We start from the raw sequence: 20,177 nt of genomic DNA, 5'->3' as shown, positions 1-20,177 counted from the left end.
GTTCAATAACAACAATTCATACCGGTAACCGGTAAAGCACACCTCACCCCGACCGACCGAGCCAATGAGAACAAACTCGTTTCTCAGCAGGTAAGCATGATAACAAGGTCAACTAAATAGTCTACCATAGACTACGGTATTAGTCTATATCCACAGGGAAAACGTGCGGAGAGGCTCGAGTCGGGACCCGCCCGCCACGTAAAAAATAAAAAGAAAAGGGAAAAACCGCAGATTAGAAAAGAAAAAAAGAAAAAGAAAAAGGGACGAACGGACAGACGAATTGAAGTATTACTGTACGAGTAAAGTACTGTACAGTTAGGTTCGGTCTCCCGGGTTTCCCGAATTCCATTTTAGGTTTTTTTGGCGTTAATTATGGTGGGTGGTGGTGGGTTTTGTGGGTCGAGAGGGAGGGAGGAGGGGGAGGGAGGAGGGGAGGAGGGAGGGGGGAAGAAAAAAGCCACTGAGGACCGTGCTCTTCTTACTCCCCCCCCCTCCCCCTCTTGACTTCGGTTCGAGACCTTTTTTTTTTACTTTTTATTTTTTTCTATTTTATTTTATACTTTTCCATCGGACGAGTTTGAGATTACATTCATAACTATATTTCATAAGTACTCGTACCCACGAACGAACGAACGAACGAATGAACGAAACTGGGCTTGTTGTCGGACAGGGGTTGAATACCGGTACCGACCAGTTACTCGAGTACCCTATTCGGTTTGGTTTGGCTTGGTTTGGTTTGGTATCATGGGCAAAGATGGGAAAAGGTGGCAACTTGTAAAAGGTAGGGTAACGAAAAAAATTGTTTGTTGATCCCTGTTCGCTAACTGGCTTACTTATACCAGTAAGGTAGGTGGTTTCGTCGTGGGTATTGTATCATAAGGTTACGACTGTAGCTTTTGTACTAGTACGGTACTTTTTTAGTACTCTACTCATTCATAACTAATCACTTCCTTTCTCCGAGAAAATCCTATCGTAATATTATCGTAGCAATGAAATACTCACAGACTTGTCGACAAGTCGGTATTCCTCAAACGGCCCAAATGAATTTATCCAAATGAACTTTTGAGAGAAAAAAAGGAAAGGTCGACCAAAAGTCGAGCTGAGACCTACAGTACTTGAGTACCGAAAGAGTTACCGGTAGTCTAAAGGATTTGTCGTACAAGTAACTACTACTCGTATAGCGATTTTCCTTAGAATTCTTCTTGGCACTACTACCCAAAACTCACATGCACAACTTTTAATTTAGCAAGTGCAGCAGCAATAAGAACTAACCGACAACAGAAGTCCTTTCTGACTTTTTGTGGAAAAAAATAATTTATGGTAAAAATATGACAAGTTCATTAGATTTGCCTTTTTTTTCTTCCCTTTTTCTTCAGGTCTATTTTTCACCATTTTATGATGGGATAAAGGTGAAGAGATTCCCCCACAATGGTTTCACTTCCGATGGCCGACGGTATCCGGAGGGTTTTTGTCGCCAAGGGCGTGGTGTTGACCCGATTTATGAAAAAAACCTATCATAATAACCATGTATGACGAACTGGGGGAGTAGTACTTGTAGACCCAAACTTTCCCTGCGCCCCCCCCCCGAGCGGATGGAAAAGCGCACACACCTGCCGAATAAGTGTTGCAAGCCAGGCTAATGTGCACTAAAGCGCATTTCCAGGATTACTTGTCCAGGTAACAAAACTATAGGGTCAAGTATTTTTAAACCCTTACATGGGGGGGGAGAAGGAAAAAAAAGGTCTGTGGAGAGCTCTTTTTCCTGAACCTAGGCCTTTAGCTGGAGATACGTGGGGGGTTTCCCAGGAGCAGCACCGGTCGAGTAACGGGCACGAGTGATATCGAGTGATAGATGCATATCATATAGCCCATGTGAGAGGAGAGGGGGTACCGGTATGTAGTACGGGAAACGCCGAACTCTCTCGCTCTCAACACTTTTGTTGGAATCCAACTGCTTCTAACAAAAAGCAAAGGAATAAATCACCATGCAATATCAAATAGGGATATTTTGCATACGTAGGTATCCATACCGGTATTTCACTTTTTCTTTTCTCCTTCCACACCGCTTCATCGTCGTTTTTTTTCTTCTTCCCCCCTCCCTTCCCCTTCTCACTTTCTCGATGTTCTGTGGAATCAAATGCTCTCTAACTCGTACTTTTCTTTTCTTTTCAACCCCCTAGTCCTTTCTCGTATAAGTTTTGATTAGCAATTCCTAAAACTAATTACTGGGAGGTTGGTCTTCTTTTACTTGAGGAGTATTCCAGCCCCTGAAACGGAATGGTCTGGAAATCTCCAAGTAGGAGACTCTTGGGGAGAATCGAACCAAGCGCAGGCTTGAATTTTGCCCTCGTCGATACTGCTGGTAAGCCACCCTTGACCGCCACGACTATGAGTGGGATAGGGAAAAGCATGGATTGCTTGGACGATATCCTGGCCACCCTTTCCTTTTTTCTTCTCTTCTCTTCTCTTTTCTTTTCAAACTGCACGTCCAACTGGCTTCGCTTGGCCCTCAGGTGCATGAACATCTGTCAAACAATTAGGGCAGAGGGTTTTAGACTACTTTTTTTTCGTTCGTCCATCGTTGTCCATCAGGGAAAGTAATCCCCGATAGGTGGGGGAATACCTCGAACTTGAGAGGGGGAGGAAAGGGGGGTTTGAGAGAGTGGGGGGGGGGGGTAGGAGAGTGATTGAAGTTCTAACATTTCGCAAATCTTTCCAGGTTTCGGGGAAAGGAGAAAAAAAAAAAAAAAAGGTTTTCTTGGGGTGCGATCTTCGGTTCCCGATGCGCTGCGAGGATGCCGGTAAATGCTTCGAGGGTACACGGTTTACGCCGGCAATTGTATTCCACAGTCTTACTCCGGTCTTGGAAAAAAGTAATTGTTAAGCGGAGAGGCGTCCTTTATCTCGACGGTTGCTTGCACAGAAAAGGCCGTAGCAGGATTAAGGATAAAATGTACTCGTACTCGTAGGGGGCAAAGGGGAAGTTGAACGAGAGCAGGAGGAGGAAAGGAAGATAAAAAAAACGAGCCTTAACTTAGGCTAGATGCATATCGTCCTCCCATCATTTATCGCTCCACCCCTTCAGTTCTGCGAAAATTAAAACCATTTTCTCCGTGCAAAGGAGGAAAGGAAACTAGCTTATTCATTTGATCGATACGCTCGGAAAGGCCCTTCAAATAAAGAATAGGAGAGGCGTAGGGTTTTCAATTGGTGGGATTTTTCATCTGTCTCACTTTATGTTCTGATCTGCTGTATCACCTTTGAAGAAAAATAAGGAGACCGAAGCCATTCGGATCTTTCCGTTGGGGGGGGGGGGATGCTGAAAAGGAAACAAGATGTCGTGTAAAAAATGCGAAATGCAGTGAAAAACGTAAAACAAAATTCAATATTATTTGAGCACTCAATAATGAGATATCTTTGGACGGACGGTGAAATGTTTGTGCACATCAGCTGCGTTGAATCAATTTTGGGCCGGCCGGCCGCCTAATAATATTTTGTCTATATAGTTTTTTTTTTCCCGATTCCCCCACTGTTGAAACATTCATCAGCTGGCGCCATCACCGTAATGCCGAAGTCTTACAGACATCAATCGTTTCTTTCGGCAATATCTCTGCCGGGCGTGGATGAAAGGAAAGCACAAGCATCATTTTAAGCTCGACTCTGAGGCTTTTCTCCCTGAGTTACGGTACCGGACGGCGACCGCACCCTATCTGAGTAATCTTCCAGCACATATATTCCCCACTGCCGTACGTTATCTCCGGGCCAAAATGATATCTGTCGAAAGGTATTTATATATTCTGATAGCTGGGCAAATCTCCCGAAAAAGATCACAGAGAGAGCCACCCACTGGCCACGAGGACAGATCTTTTCGAAGATAGCACGGTACGGTACCGTATGTGTTTGATCAATTGTCCTCGAGTAGCTAGTTGCGCATGCTCAGAAGGTGAGACTCGACGCGGACGATGCGTGTTTTGGGGGAGTTGAACTTGACTTCTGTTTGGAAACGTCTGCGTTTAAGATGGTGATCTACAGCAGTGGTGTTCCAGATTTTGAGGCTTTATTTTTGTTGGAGCTTTTTAAATACCGTACTGTATTAGCCTCGTTTTAGCATAGCGTCCGAATTGAACTGTCTAATGCTGGGTCGTTCAGCTCTTTTTTTTTTCTTTTCTTCTTCAAGTCCCCCCTCGAGAGAGAGACTGCGGGCAGGCGTCATCTGCGAAAGTTGATGGTTCTTTTTCGGTGAGGCGATAGCGTCGGATGTTCGTTGGTTCGCAAGGTATTAGAAAGGGGGTTTATTGAAATTCGATTATTGGTCGAGGCCTCGATCTGCTTCTGTTACTCGAGTATTTTCTTTTTGTCGATTTTTTTTTTCTTTTCCTCTTTTTTTTATTTTTTATTATTTTTCCCTTCTGCCTCTCTTTTTCCTCATTATATCGTCTTTTTTTTGCTTTTCTTCTTCTCTTATTCCCCTGCTGTATTTTCTTTTTTCTCTTCTCGCTTCACCCCATCCCGCTAAGAAAAGCAGGCCTCTTATGAACTTGGAAATTGTGAGACTGCATCCGCCACACCATTGACAGGCTGAGGAACCCCGCCAACCGATTCATCGGTATTCGCTATGGCATGTTTGGGGGGGAAAAACAATTGAAGGTGGGTGTAGATGGTAGGTTGTGGTGTGGGCTTGGAAGGATAGGCAGCACAAAAAAATTAGATGCCCTGACAGCCTCCACAGAGGCTCCACCTGTCGTTGGTGGCTAGGCAGTCCCGAAAAGCCAGGAACAGAGTTGAACGCCTAGCATGATAGGTGTCGCATGTAGGTGTATACAAACATCAATGCTTCATGATGAATTGAGCGAGAACGTACGGTAGACATACATACACATACATGTACTCGTACATGCGTTCATACACACACATACATACATTTCATGACAATGTACTGGACCAGGGGGAGGGGGGAGTGGTGGGTTAGGAACCAACCATACGGGAATAACGAGAGCCAAATATCCCACACACACCGCTTGAAGGGACCAGACTGCCGGAGTCATTAGGCAGTCCTCATGATACTGTATGTAGAGTAGACACCACGAATATGAACGATGAAGTGGGATGAGCAAGGGGACAACCATTCTTCTTACTTACCCCCCCCTTACCCCCTCGTCCCCTCGTCCCCTCGTCCCCTCGTCCCCTCGTCCCCTCGTCCCCTCGTCCCCTCTCCCCCAATTTGCCCAGTCCACAGAGGAAAATTGCCGTGAAACTGCTTGGCTGCAGCCGCGGGGCACCATACCCATTCCCCGGTTCCCATTGGCTGCAATGGGCAGGTGTTCGCCATCCGAGCTATGTTGCCCTCGCACAGCCGTCCTACTTACGGAATAGTGCCTGCAGCGAGGACATCGTTGGTCTTCGCGACGCGTCTTTGTTGGCCGTGGAGAGATGTTGTGTATTGCTGTTTATTATTAACCTGACTCGATTGTTATTTATTTTTCTTGAATTGTATAAGGGGTTTTGTGATTGAATCTATTAATTTAATCTTTCACTTGTAATTGATTCTTCATTTATTTATTATTTATTGTTTATTTTATGGTATTTTCCTTTTTTCCCCTTTGCGCTATTATATTGAAACAAGCATGAATCAGGAGACGAAGTAAATTGTCCGTCCGCACGGAGGTCGCAGTCTCGAGGAGGCAGTATCCGATATTGATGCCATGCGAGTACTGCACCTGTGTCTGCAGGAAATGGGAGGGGCGTAGGCGAATATGTTAGTGTTAACTTAGTAAGAAGTGATGGAGAGAAGGGTGAGGAGGAAGGAGAAGAGATGAGGTGAAGGTGTGTTACTGTGCTTGAATTGAGGTGAGCACCGGTAGAGAGGGCAGTTAAATAATAATATTATGTACTATGATAGAACTTGTAGCGTTACCATACTAGCATGTTGTTATTAGATAATGAGCTGTAGAGTTAATGAGCTGGTGGCAATGAACGGCTAAGATCGCAAGCATTCAGTAGGGTGCTGGTATGCTACTGGGTAGGGCTCAACAACAGGCAAACAGTCAGATACACATGACAGATGATCAAGTATCTAAGGTCAGGAAAGACAGTAAGAGAGTAAGAGAGAAGAAAGAGGGAAAAAGATAATAGGCCAAGCTGGAAATAAAGCTCAGGTACCGAAACAGAAACGTAACAGAGACAGGAGCAAAGGCACCGAGCGTCAATTGATCACAATTGGTGGATGGAAGAAGTTTGCTAGTGTAGCTCAAGCTGCAGTCTACACTTTTCAACGACTTGTGTCCACTTTATTTATTTTTTCTCACTATCATGGGCAATCTTTTTCGTCTGGGCTTCCCCACTCTAGATTTCCGAACAGGAAATTGACGTCTTTTCTTCAGCGGTAGGGGTTTTTTTTTTCCCTCTTTCTCTTCCCCCTTCCCTACCCTGTCCCATGGTTGTTGACTATTACCGTAGCCACATCCCTTCTTGGATTTGCCGGTGGATCTAGTCGGTGGGCTAGTTCATTGGGGAACTCTTTCTCTCATCTTTTTTTTCTCTCCTCGTCGAGAAGGTGTGCCTGGGTGCGTGTCAGGAAGAAGAAGAAGAAGAAGAAAAGAAAAGAAAAAAAAGCTCGAACACTCCAGCCATCCTCGTTGTGCTTAATCCTTTTAAAGTTACTTCGTGTACTTGTAGGTGCAAAAAGTCGAAGGGTTGAAGTTTCACACTACCGTGCTACTGAGAAATACTCCATTGTGAAGACCGCGACTGTTCCTTCAATCCAACCACACTTTTTCCTCAGCATCCACCACCACACTCTTTTTAACACCATTCCTCCGAAGTAGGTAGTGCTACTCAACGATCTCTAGGTAGCCAGAGCCGAGTATTCAGTCAAGGAATACTCGTCCGGGGCCCACGGGGAATTTGTTATCAGATAGCCGCATCTCGTGCTATTGCTGCACGCACCATCATTCAAAGTCTTAAAAGTAGCTGGGGCGCTGCGGGCAGCACGAACTCTCGCACCCAGCCAAACAGAGGCGAGGTGAGATCTCTAGTTACCACCACAAAAAAGGAGATCGGGACTCACCCCCCCCCCAGGGACTCTTCACCCACACACTCGCTCACCTCTTCACTTTCTCTCTTTATTCCCCTCCATACAGACTGGTTTACACAGCAGGCCACTTGATGGGAAAAGGAAAAAAACCCTTACAAACCCTAACCCAGCCTGTAGTATTTCAACTCCCCAGCTCCCCAAACTTTGGCCCCGGTTTTCTACAGGGCCGTTCGCCCAAATCACGCTCTCTTACAGAAATGACAAAAATGCCCCAGTCGGTAAAACGCTCGCTTTCCACTCCCAATGTGAGGGAGGATGCCTCTATACAGGCGGCCGGTGGATCCTATTCAACTGATAAACGACGCAATAAACTTGGCTACCATCGAATTTCAGTTGCTTGTGGTATGTTCTACGTGTAGACATGATGGTGTTGATCATCGGCTCAACTCAATTGCTGATTATGAACTGTTTTCGTTGGCATAGGGCATTGCAGACGTCGAAAGATACGTTGTATAGCTGCGAAGGACGACCCTAGCGGTCGTTGTTCCAACTGCATTCGTTTAAAAAAGGATTGCAACTTCTACCCCGTGGAGAATACAGATCGGCGGCATAAGTCTCCGCCGAAGCTGGACACCCCAAACAATAATGATGGTGGTTCCGCGGGATCCTCTCCATCTCCGGTATTTGGCGAGGGGCAGATACACCAGAACCCCAACGAGTATCCTGAATCGGTTCCCGTAACTCCCACATCCGATCAACCGATGTCGAACTTCGGGGATAATTATCAACCAAATCGAGATACAGGGCTCCCACCTCGAATACCAATTTCTCAATCTGCGTCAGTATCCCGTCGCCCTAGTATGGCTCAATTGAATTCGGGAACAGAAGAGATATTTGTGGGCGTTCCTCAGTGGGTGGAGTCTTTTCAACCAGATATGCTGGGCTGCGTCGATCAGCATAGTTACGAGGACCTGTCGGGGATATATTACCGATTGAATTCGCCTCCAATCTGTGGAGCTCATTACCCGCAGCACCCTCTTCACAACATGAGCAGTATGGCTTCCCTTACTACACCCGAATCTTTGGATAGCTACGATGGCAGGATATATTCCCAGGGGCCATCTCGAATGGGGTCCATTGATCAGGGTATGGGGAGCGTCTTTAGTTATCCGACTACCCATTCACCGGAGGCGGCGGAATTTGGCGTCGTACTGGATTCGCGTTCGGCGAGTGCTCCTACGCCACCCTTGACAGCATCCATTTCTGAGGCATCACAGTTCGGCGCTCCAGGGGAATCGGGTTATGGACAACGTTATAATATGGCTCAGTGGGTAGACCAGACGTCGAATGGGATCCATTTTGACACAGAGAGCGTGGCGAAGGAGGAGGATGGTGTGGCTACTGATGTACCATATTTGTTTCCCGTGGAGGACGGGTATTCGATGAATGGCGATTTTCACCAACTTGCTCACCCAGGTCAGCACGCGGGACCCATCGTCAAACCTGATCAAGAATTGGGTCTTGATCACCACTAGGGGAGAAGTAATTCGTGGTATCTCGTTTTTGCTGGAGACTACAAAATCGTTATCACGCACTTTCATCCTTCCCATCCGCGCCTCTTCAGGAATGTAAAACAAACAAACAACAAAATAAAAAAAATCCGGTATCCTGTCGAATGGGCATGGAAGCCCCGAGGGATCAGTCGCTATTTTCGCTTGTCATCTACAGCAACACTTTTTTCTTCCTAAAAAAAACATGGGTCCCGCCTGCTAGCGGGGCGTGTCTGCAGGGGAGCTGCTTTATTCGTGGTCCTGTTTTTTTATTTTGCCTGCGCATTTCGAGCTTTGGTATACCGTACCCTACGTATTGGATTCTCTTTGAAGCCTTTTTCAAACTTGGGATACATCTACTTTACTGTTCCCACGTATACCACTATCATGTTATGCAGTCGTTTCAGGCAAAAATCTAATGCCCCATATACCCACACGTTCTCCTCAGTACATTTTACTCAAGGGGTTTTTTTTTTTTTTTTTCTGATTACTTTTGTTTCATTTGTTAGTATAAGGCTCGGTTTAAGGAATGGCGATCAATTATTAACACTTTTTTTTTATATCTTTTTTTTTTCTCGCCCTGTTCAATCAGAAAAGAAACTTTGCATCACCGGAGCAGAATATGGAGTGTTGCGATACATATGTCAGAGGAGTACAGTTGGATTTCATTTTTCTTCGATTTTACTTCACATTCATTTTGTATAATAAGGCTAGAATTGGCGTTCTCGTTTCCTTTTCGTGAAATTTATCATTTCTTTTTCCTGTTTTTTTTCTTTTCTTTCTTTTTTCCCAACACCCACAATTTTCCTTATTCGTCTCTGGTCAGATATCTTTGGGCCCGGAGTCACGAGCCCGATAGTCTTCATCCTCCCTTTTCATTAGAGGGGGGGGACAGGATGAAAACTTTCAACTTCACTGCGCAAAATATTGTAATTAAGAGAAGGCGCTGGGATTTGGATCTATTTGAGGAATATGTTGCACTGTGCCTATGGTATTTCAGGGCCTGAAACCAGACGGGAAACATATCAGATAAGAGAGAAATACAGCAGCAATTTCCATCGAATCACTGTGCACCGCTGTCACCCCGTTAAACGGTAACGAATCGGTTCAGACAGAACCCTTGACGTGAAGCAAGCAAGCAGATAAAAGAGCGCAAGGGCTATAAATGATTACCAACACGAGAGGCCAGCCAAGTAGGAGGCGGGATAGAATCTCTCGATCTCTGCTGCCTTGTGTCGTCGTGGGCCTGTGACCACATAATTTTCCCCCAGCAATTGTCATTGATGCAACTAGGAAATGTTTCTCAATCTGGCATCTACTCGTACAATGCCTCTCTCTTCCTCTGCGGGGGGGGGAGCAAGGGTCATTCCCCAGAAAGGTACCCTGCTGCACCTTATCTTTCTCCATGCCCTCCAGATTCAGAAATAGAAAGATCCCCCTCGAAGATATGATTCGTAAACGTCAGCTGCGATAGGGAGAACGCTGCCAACGGTTTTTCAGCCCCTTCAGAGATACTGACACCGCGACGCGATACAACACAACGTATATCTGTGCGCATGATAGGAAAAATTCTCCTTTCACGATTAAATTTCTCTTTAGGAGAGAGGTGCTGTCTCGGTTTCGTCCGTCGGCGATACAAGCAGTACGGTAGAAAAGTGCTCGATTTTTTTGTACTTGTGTTCCTCCTTTCCCACATTTATTGAATGATTGATAGTTTCCTCCCCCCCCCTTTTTTTTTAAAAAAAAAAAGGAAAAAACAACTTACTTCTTGCAGCTGTTTTCCTCTCCTTCTCTCTTTCCCTCCCTTTCCCATCCCTTTTCGTGAGTCCTGACGATGTGAAACCCTTTTTCCTTTTCTTTGCTACTCCCGCGTACCGAGTACTATCCGTTTACTGGTTTCTGTGCCAGTAATTTTCCTTTATCATTTTTTTTCTTTTTTTCTTCTCATTTCTTTGGACCCGATATCGATCTCTTGCACCTCTGTTTTTTCCTATCGTCGCGTAATTGCCCTTCGCACTTGCGAATCCTTTACACCGACGGGAACACGATTCTCAGCGATGATACAACCACCCCCCGATAACTCTTCTCAGGGTTTCCCTCTTGTTTCGTGCCTTTTATAAACTTCTCCTGCCTCCTTCGATCATTGCTTCCTCCACCCGTCGCCCAGATATCCGCTCGAACCAATCCTGCTCCACATTTATGTGCGGTATAGTGCCTCGTCGTGTGCATCCCGCCGAACCCACAGCTTCTTTATGCTTATTTTGGTGCCTGCAGCAACCCTTAACTCCCGTGCTTCACGAATCACCACCAGATCTTATGACCAACGATTTTCGCCGCTAGTAAACCTCACGTCATTCGTCTAAAGCTCGCCCATAACAAGCCAACCCTTTATATGTCCCATACTTCCCAGACGCGGCATCGTCTTCAACCTTTGAACTCTCATTCACCATAGTGGTGGTGCCTTCTTTGTGGCTTTGCGCAAATCCGCCTTCTGGACTTGAAGTCCGGAAAAATAGTTCATCCGTGTTTCCCCGTCTTGTCCAGGATGAGGACGGTGTTCTTTTGGAACGAGTCGAAAATTGCCTTTGGGCCAATTGATCATCGCTGTCAGCACCCCTCTAAGAAGACCTGCTTTTCGGAGGAAATAGCTGGAGTGCCACCATGTACTGTTGCTCCTAGCCATACCACTTGACTTCTCCTTCTTTCTTTCACCGCCTAGATCTCTCCAATCGCAGAATCCACATCCGGAGGAGGTGGACTATCGCTTAATTACCCCTCCGTATTTTTCCGACTCTATTGCGAACCAACATCGCAACGGGTTAAGAATCGAACCACTTGGCTCAGGCATGGCTGAAATTTTCCATCACCTACTAGGTTGCATGACACTAGCATACTCGCGACAGAGACCATCTTGGTCGCAACCTAGGGCATCAATACCATACCGTACTCTAGTTCGTTCGCTAGATGGACACCCCTAAATCTCTGACTGAGTGGTGTTTCCTGGAGGGCTTGTTTGCATTGCAGTCTTCATGTGAGGAGCTGTCACGGAAAAATCCAGGTTTGAAAAAAGAAAAGAAAAAACAAATGGAAGCAGAGCCCAGTAGCTGGGTGAATATTTTCTGCACGAAACATCACTTGCAGAATTAATAATGTTCCAGGGCTGTTAGCGAAACGGAAATTTACCCATCTTACCTACTTCTTTCGAATATACAGTGCCTTGTTCTGGATATGATATTTTGCTCCTTCCTACTGATGCCGGCCGAAATTCTCAGGTTTACACAACTTTGTTGCATCATTCCCATAATGTCGGTTTTTGTGATTTCATTTTTGGTGTTTTCACAGCTCCTCTCTCTTCTTGGCGCTTAGCCAACGCGTGATTGAAGGTGTTTCCCCCACGCTAATCCAGACAAGCACTCTGACGACAGGGACACAGTGGATTTTCAACAAGGGGCGGTTAAAATACCGTACCCCCCCTCCACATTGGAAGAATGGTGGTGTGGCAAATCATGAAATTGCATTTAAGGGTTATGAACGTGGGGGGTTTAACTGAGCGGGGAGCGCTCCTTGCAACGGGGGTAGAGGCGTGGAGGCGTGAGTCAGGTAAAAGAGAAAAAAAAAAGCGAGAGAAATGGTCAGAATAATGCTGGGAATGGGACGCATCAAAGACGGAGGGCACCGACCGACGATTAGCCATCTAAACGGACCGTACGAACATTGCTTTTCGACCACAATGTGTGTCTCTCGAAGAACTTAGGATTTTTTGCGCCTGCATGTTGCTGCGCAGGGGTCTAGGGCGAATCCGATGGGAGCGATGGTGTTGATGGAGCTGCTCCCTCACGGTTGTGAACTAGTGCCTTGTCTCTGTCAATGATTCTCTGTCCGTCGCTATTATAAGGAAGCTCATTGTCGGCGTTCGGATCAAGCGTGGCGTCGTAATTGCGAGCCACATCCCCTATTGCAGGCGAGCGACAGCCTACTCGAGTACAGTACAAGTACTGGAACATAGTGAGGACACTTGCCGGCTCGCTCGTTACAACGATTCCCTTTTCCCCATGCGCGGCCGCTCCAACGGTCAGAAACCCGATACTCCGTATTCCCGCTTAGTGCGAATAACATATTATGAGCTCAATACTCCTCTTCGAGTAAAAAGTAGAGAGAGAGAAAAAAAGGGAGAACGGGAGGGGGTGGATGGTGGTGGAGTAGAGTGGTGGAGGAAGGGAAGGTGTATGATAATTGTTGTTGAACTGTGCAGAGATGATGCAGAGTGTAGCAGGCGTTTTCCAATTCGACTGAGAAAGGACACAGCACAACACTTGCCGGATTATGTTGGAGGGGGGAGGGGGTAAATACCGTAAGTGTGTCCGTTGTGTCCGCAGTGACTGGACCACTGGAGAGCGAGAGCTTCGAGCAGTGGCTTTCGGATTTTTACCACGGGCTTGCAGATATGTGTGGCTAGCCGTCTGTCGGGTAGTGGTATCGCTTCTAGATGTAGCAGTCCGTCCACAGCCAGAGTTAGAGTGTCGATAATTAGCTTTATTTTCTTCTTCTCAATTCATTGTTGTGGAATTTTTGCGTGTCTCTCTCCACTCTCGCTCTAAAGTTCCATCTTTCCCCTCCCCTCCTTTTTTTGGCTTGTGATCGCACGCCAACAGTACCCACCACACCTAGACAACAACCGAATTGCCCGTCGTCGACCTTTTGACCATTTCCACTGTTCATCATCAGAGTTTACGATTATTCCCTTCTTACCCCCCCCTTAACACCCGACGAAAATAAGCGTTGAATTCTGCCCTACTGTGCAAGCTCGGCTTGAGAGTTTTGAAATCCAGGTCTTGACTTTTTTGGACCGGAACATTTGAGGGAAGTGGTAGGTTCTGTCCGCTGTTCCCAGGGGTTCAATTTGCGGCGAAACCGTCGACGGTAAGACAAGCGGGGGTTGTCTGTGAGAGAGTCTCCTCCCCCATTCCACACCCAGAGAGATTCGTCACTGCTCGAGGGCGAGCCCAGCTTCGACCTCAGTCCAGTTTGTCGGCCACCCCCTCCTCCATTGGAGATATTATTTCCTCCTTCCGGCTTTTTGGGTAGGCTTCCCATGTCCTGCACGCCTCGAAGCCATTCTGTATTCTGCTACTTTAGAATATTTCTTTCACGCCTTCTTTGCCCTTACAATTCAATAATCCTACCCCTCCCTCTTTCCCCCTCTGACCATCCCAGTCGGTGCGTTCCTGCCTTCCTGGTTATTGTTGGAGAAGGGTCCTCTTTTGTTTTTTCCCTTTTTTCCCTTTTTTTTTTTTTTTTTTTTTTTTAATATCGTTGCCTTGCAAATCCAGTCTTATATTTCAACCGTACTTACTCTTTTAAGACTTTCTGTGGCCAGAATTATTCCCCCCCCAAAAAATTGCATGTGTGCGTATGGTGACCCCCGCGCTCTGCTCCCCTGCGACTTGGTCATCTATTTACGGTCGCTTATCTCGGTAACAGAGCTGCAACCGACGAACAAGCAATAAAGAAACGGGTACCATAGGCAGTGTGTTCTCGACCTATTAATCTTCTATCCCTTCGGCCACCGCCCTTTAATACGGTAATTGACGTTTGGTTCGGCAGGAGTGCAAAATAAATAGGAAATTCAGAAAACGAAGCCGCGGAAAGGCGGTGTGCTTTGGGTCAGAACCGCCGCCGCGGGGGTCTGATATTGGCACCACCCTCACCCTCCATACAGTACTCTTCACCCTGCTTTGCAACCCTTGGTCCAAATCCATACGCACACCACCCTCTCTCGCTCGGCTGCTAGGTTCTCTATTGATTGCTACGGTTGTGCACAGTCGTCTCGGTGCATCTTGCGACGGCCAAACTTGCATCTTTTAGAAGTGCGCAAGATTCATACCTTGACCTCTGTCTACCGGTACTCTCCAAACAGATCGCGGTAGCACGGTGGGAAGTGGTGAATAGACCCAGACAGGGTACTCAGGACTCTTCTTCATTCGTCCCCTGCACCACACACAGAGTTCCCCCCACCACACTTCAACTGCGGCCATCCCGCAAAACTTCTCCTAGCGGTCAGCGTCGGGCTTTCTGTTTCGTGACACCGCCTGCGTCACATATTGTTGCCTTTCCATCTTCCCATTTCCACAACCACTCCATTTCCACCTGCCCCTCCTACCATAAGGGAAAAAGGAAAGTGAAAAAAAGGAAAGAAAGGAAAAAAAACAAAACAGAATTCTGGGGCTGCCGCATCTCTTTGCGAATTCTGTGGGTGAACATGGCTTTCAATGAACGTGGGGGAGTGGGTGTGAGTGCCACTAGGGAGCCTTTGTTGCATTCGAATTCGCACCAGATTGGTTTTGCTGCTTCGACCGCCAGTTCTACAGCTTCTCCGCATTTTCGCCGACAACAGTCAATACCTTCTCCACAAAACATCCCAGATTCCACGTCAAAAACCGGTTCGTCTCGGGAGAATTCTAGCGACAGTACAACAGTCAATCTGGACCTTTCTACAGCGCAGTATTTTGCTCGGAAGGAGCTTCTCAGTGGCTCCTTCGAGCGCCTCGGCCGTGTCCACAAGATACCCGAAGAGTCTCCGGAGGACATGCAAAAAAAGGACCCCCTGGCAACTCAAGTATGGAAATTGTATAGCAAACAAAAGAACGTGCTCCCAAACGCGGAGCGTATGGAGAATTTGACCTGGAGAATGATGGCAATGACATTACGAAAGGAACAGATGCAAGCCCGGTAAGTTTTGGCCGTCACGGATTATGTTTCACTGCATTGCATCATTGAACTCAAGTCTGATGTGGTCAAAGCAGAGCGGCGAAAGACGCATCATACGGCAAAATTGGGGGAATATCTGCCGCAGCTCGGTCAACAAATAGCAAACCTGCTTCATCCGCCAGTGCACAGTACAGTACCCTATCAGAGTCTGACTCCATGTTTATGGAGGATCTGACCTTTACCTCACCTTCATCTATGGTTGGCTCCCCCGGAGGAGTATCGAGTTGTGGGATCGCACATTCTCCAAGCAGTGACAACCTTCTCACGTCCTCTCACGCTACGGCTTCTGCGATCCCAATAAAAGGAAGCCGTGAGAAGGAACTGATGATTAACGCCCACTTGCCTCCCGCCTCGGCTCCCCAACGTCACTTTGATACTAATCGTGGAGAGTTTGACTATGTTAAGCGTAGGATACGGAAAACCAGTGTGGATGAACGTCGGGTAAGAGGGTTACCCTTGAAGAGTATATAAAGGCACTGACTGACTGAACTTTTCTTCCTTCCCGTAGCCACCAAAGCGGCCCGCTGACTTCTCCCCACATGTTCCACCTGTCACCGGTATCATGATCCCTAACGATCCTGACCCGGATACTGAGCTTGGGGACTATCGGCTGGATCATGATAGCCATTCATTCTCCCTTTCCCAATCCCAGTCCCATCCGTTTTCGCTCGACACCTCTGTCGATTCTAATGAGTACCTCACCTCTGCTGGACCGTACCAGAACAACTTTACGTTCTCTCCGGTACATTCGCCGCTTCTCACAACCGGCCCTTTCTCGTCGAGTATGTACAACAATACAGCGATTGCATCCTCTGTAGCCTCGAATGATTTTTATTCACCACCGGCTTCAGCCAATCAATCAGTTGTATCTACCCCACACCCTCTCACCGAAAGCCATGGCAGCAATTTCTTTGACCAAGTAAACCTGGAAAGCCGGGTGCAAGGCCACCCCATACCTGGTTTCGGGCACAGCTCTCGTAATAGCACTCTGCCCAATAGCCTTGCTTCCAGTGACTACTACTATCACGATCCTGTTCTTAGTGCCAACCCTTCGGCTCCACATTCAGGGTTCCCGTCGCCTAGAGGGTATAGTGGGTTTCAACATGTGAACCCATCCCAGGTCTTGAGGGCGGATTTCAGCCTCACGAAGTCTTCCGGATCTACCGGGGCGAGAAATGAAAATATTTTTTCTTTTGGGGCTGATTCGGACTACGAGGACGAGGGTAACGAACTCGACCGTATGCAAATTCAGACAGATTTAGGTTCTATGGACGATCACTCCATGGATATGCATTCAGGTATCCAACCATTCGGAGGAGAATGGGGGCGAAGCGGTGCACCGGGGCAGAATCCTCGGTATGCCAATGGGCGATTCCCTGGGGGACAAAAGACCGTTAGGATTGGAGGAGCTGAGACTGCCCCTTCCCCCCAGGAATGGAACGTTAGTAGTGGGAACCATAGCCGGTCGCATTCAATCACCGCTTCGGTGAGCGACATGCGGAACCGGGTGCAGGATCCGAATGGAGCCCGAAGACAGAAGATCGCCCGCACGAGTTCGGCACCGAATGCCCCTCAGCTAGCTTTATCATCCATGAGCCAAAGAGCCCAGTCTAGCCCGAATACACCACCAGAATCTGGATTTAGCTCTGCGGAGCCGTCCCGACCTGCGACACCAGACGGCCAAAAGAATGGAGCCGCAGGTGGTGCAAACGCTTTGCCGACTACCTGTACAAATTGCTTCACTCAAACCACGCCCTTATGGAGGAGAAATCCTGAGGGACACCCACTTTGCAACGCGTGTGGACTATTCCTCAAGTTACACGGCGTAGTGCGCCCGCTATCTTTGAAGACAGATGTTATCAAAAAGCGCAATCGAGGCAGTGGCAGCTCATTACCTGTAGGGGGAAGTGCATCAACTCGGTCTTCGAAGAAGACTGGACGGAAAAACTCTCTAGTACAGACCCCGGTGACAACACCCATTTCAACTCAATCCAAGAGCCTTGCCGGGTCTGAATCACCTCCATCTGGGTTATCCAATGGCTCCAACGTTAGCACTCCGACAAATATTCAAACGATGGGCACCTCTGGGCAAGGCAGTAAGTCAAACGTTATACCGATCGCAGCAGCGCCCCCTAAGAACGGTTTACAGAACCCAGTTTCACGGCCACTTGCTGCGGCACCTAAGCGACAACGAAGGGATTCTAAGGTTCATAACCAGTTTCAAGGCAGTGAAGATGGTGATACCATGGATGAATCACTTAATGGCAGCAAGAAGAAAGACAAGTCTATACCACCAAGCTTGCAGCCCACCCCCTCAATCCTCCACAACACGACTCATCATACCCCAATAGCTCCTGCCGTCATTACCCCAACCACCAACGGTTCAGGTACTCAGGAATGGGAATGGCTCACGATGTCTCTTTAATCCGGTGGTTTTCATGACTGGTTTATTTCTTATATCTTGTACACAGGTGTTTTTCCAATTCCTTTTGTGCGGCGTAGAGGACGCTTATAGGTCAGGAGATTTTCTTTCGGTTGGATTTTCACTCCCTGAGTAGGCAAATAACGGGGCTGGATTCCGATTTACTTTTGTATCACTGTAGTTAATTGTGCTTGTTTGGAGTGGTTGGCCGGCTGGGGATATGTGGTCTTTCGTGGAGATTTTGAGTGTATATTTTTCTTACCCGTTACCTGGTCTGACTGGGTTGCTTCCGCTCTGTTCCCCCGTTCTTTGGCTCATTGGATTGCTCTCTTGACAATGGCGGTTTCTATATATTTCATGAGGCTCTATTTCTTCGACGTCTTTTTGTTTCATCTGTTCCCTCCCCTTAAATAGAACGGTGGTATTTTGGGGGTAATTTTTCTGGGAGAGAAGAGATGTTGTTTCCCATCCTCTTCTCGCATATAGGTTAACTTCTATTTACTAGTATTTGATGGGGGGGATGGCATTATTTTTACGAATGTGATATATTTCTTGTTTATCCGTTTCATTCTTTTACTTTTATTGTTGTTACCTTCAGTTTCCAACGCGTAGCCTACGATCTACGTTTCGCTCATTGAATTACTTTTTTCACTGATGTGGATTGTTTCCAATGTTCTGCTTTTTTTTCTTTTTCCCTCTTTTCTTTTTCTTTCCCCCCGGGACCCCACGTGTAAGTGATATTGGTAGCAGCAGGCAGTAGCAACAGTTATTAGAAAGAAAAACAAAAAAAGTAAGAAACCATCCGTTCCATTCATCCATCACGAAGCCTTCGGTCCGTTTCCCCGGACAAAAAAGAATGGATAAATGAATGAAAGCAAAGCGAAGGCCCAAAATGGTGTACCTATACAAGAACAGCCCCTTCCATCGCCATCATCATTCAGTCATAATCACCATCATTCCCCGCCAGTACCGGTATTAGGATCAAAAGGTTCACCGAGCACCTTCCCTGCAGCCATCAATCTAACCCACCCCCACCACAACAGTCAGTCCAGTTCAGTCCAGTTCAGTCCAACGCAACGCGACGCATGGCATGGCATATAGCATGGCATGGCATGAGACCAAGAAGCCATAGAATAAAATAGGACCCAGTATGATACCGGGGGGGGGGGGGGGGAAAAAAAAAAAAAAAGGGAAAAAACTGAAACGAAATAAAGGGGAGGGGAGGGAAAGGGAGGGGAGGGGAAAAAAAAAAAAAAAAAAAATAAAAAAAAAAAAGGGCTAAAAAAGCCCCCTTTAATCCCCCCAAAACTTTTATATTTTCTGCCCGCACGGGGGGAAAACCCATTATATCCCGAAAGGCCCCCAGGGGAGCCCGTAGCTGGGCCAATTTCGAATTTTGGGGGGAAAATTGTCCTGCTTTTTCTGTTTAGGGGGCGAGTGAATTACGGGGGTTCCCTGGTGGGGGGGGGATAAACTGGTAATTTTAAACCCCCCTCCCCCCCCTTTTTTTAAAAAAAATGGGTTTGCGGGTGGTCCACCCGTTCCAATCAATAAAAAACCCCTTTTGGGAATTGGGGAAAAACAGAACAACCGGGCGGGTCAATTTTTTTGTTTTGCGGTTGGCCCGGGGGGAAGGGAAGGGAAAGAAAGGAAGGAAGAAGGAAAGAAAGAAAGACAGAAGAGGGAGGGGGGGTCGTACGGGATATTGGTACAAAGAGAGAGGAAAAAGAGAGAGGGAGAGAGAGGGAAGAATGGAGGGGGGGCTGTGTGGTTTTTTCTTTTCGTCTTCGAATTGTCCTTGTAGTGGTGGGGTAGGGAATGTTAGGATGGACAAGCTCTGTTTGGAATACCGCTGATGGGTTGCAGAAGTGTCCGAAGTGTGTAAACAGGAATTGAAGCTTTAGAACTCGCCGGGCAAACCCCACCTTGACCTGGTTCGGCCGGGTAATCTACACTTGCCCACCACCACCACCACCCTACCCGGCCACTTTTTAACTTTATATCCCTCCCTCCTCCTCCTTCCTAGCGGTATGATACCCCTTCACATCGATCATCCATTGGAAAACAGGTTTGACAAAAAAAAAGGTGTAAAGGTGAACGAGGGAATAAAATAGAGATTAAAAAATGCGCAATAAGTAATTCTTGTTTTGTCCGGGTGGCGGATACTCATAAGACATCACTCGGCAGATAACTCGTTTTTTTCTCTCTGTCTTCCCCTTCTGGCTTTCTTCTATGCCAATTGAGCCTCTATCCTTTGGGAATAATAAGACGTAACACGTGCAGCTCGGAGAAACCCCTCCTCCCCTCCCCCTTCCTATCCCATTCCCTGCGGTAATACCAAAGTGCGCGAGCCGGGGTTAATGAATTTTCCGCAGGTCGATTACTGTACGAGTACTTGTAAAGT

General features: G+C 47.1%; 2 protein-coding genes; both read left to right on the top strand.

Moving 5' to 3' along the window:
• Positions 1 to 7,299: 7,299 nt before the first annotated feature.
• Positions 7,300 to 9,315, top strand: GSTUM_00004693001 (uncharacterized protein; the record flags this gene model as incomplete). XM_002836322.2 has 2 exons in its annotated part: positions 7,300 to 7,435; positions 7,517 to 9,315. The coding sequence occupies 2 exons, from the start codon at positions 7,300 to 7,302 to the stop codon at positions 8,566 to 8,568; spliced, it is 1,188 nt and encodes a 395-aa protein (XP_002836368.1). The 3' UTR covers positions 8,569 to 9,315.
• Positions 9,316 to 14,842: 5,527 nt separating this feature from the next.
• On the top strand, positions 14,843 to 18,354 carry GSTUM_00004691001 (uncharacterized protein; the record flags this gene model as incomplete). XM_002836321.2 has 3 exons in its annotated part: positions 14,843 to 15,312; positions 15,387 to 15,792; positions 15,860 to 18,354. The coding sequence occupies 3 exons, from the start codon at positions 14,843 to 14,845 to the stop codon at positions 17,774 to 17,776; spliced, it is 2,793 nt and encodes a 930-aa protein (XP_002836367.1). The 3' UTR covers positions 17,777 to 18,354.
• Between the last annotated feature and the right edge of the window lie 1,823 nt (positions 18,355 to 20,177).

This window comes from Tuber melanosporum (genome assembly GCF_000151645.1).
Source record: "Tuber melanosporum whole genome shotgun sequence assembly, scaffold_14, strain Mel28".
Lineage (NCBI taxonomy): Eukaryota > Fungi > Ascomycota > Pezizomycetes > Pezizales > Tuberaceae > Tuber > Tuber melanosporum.
This window is presented reverse-complemented; position numbering and strand designations above follow the sequence as displayed.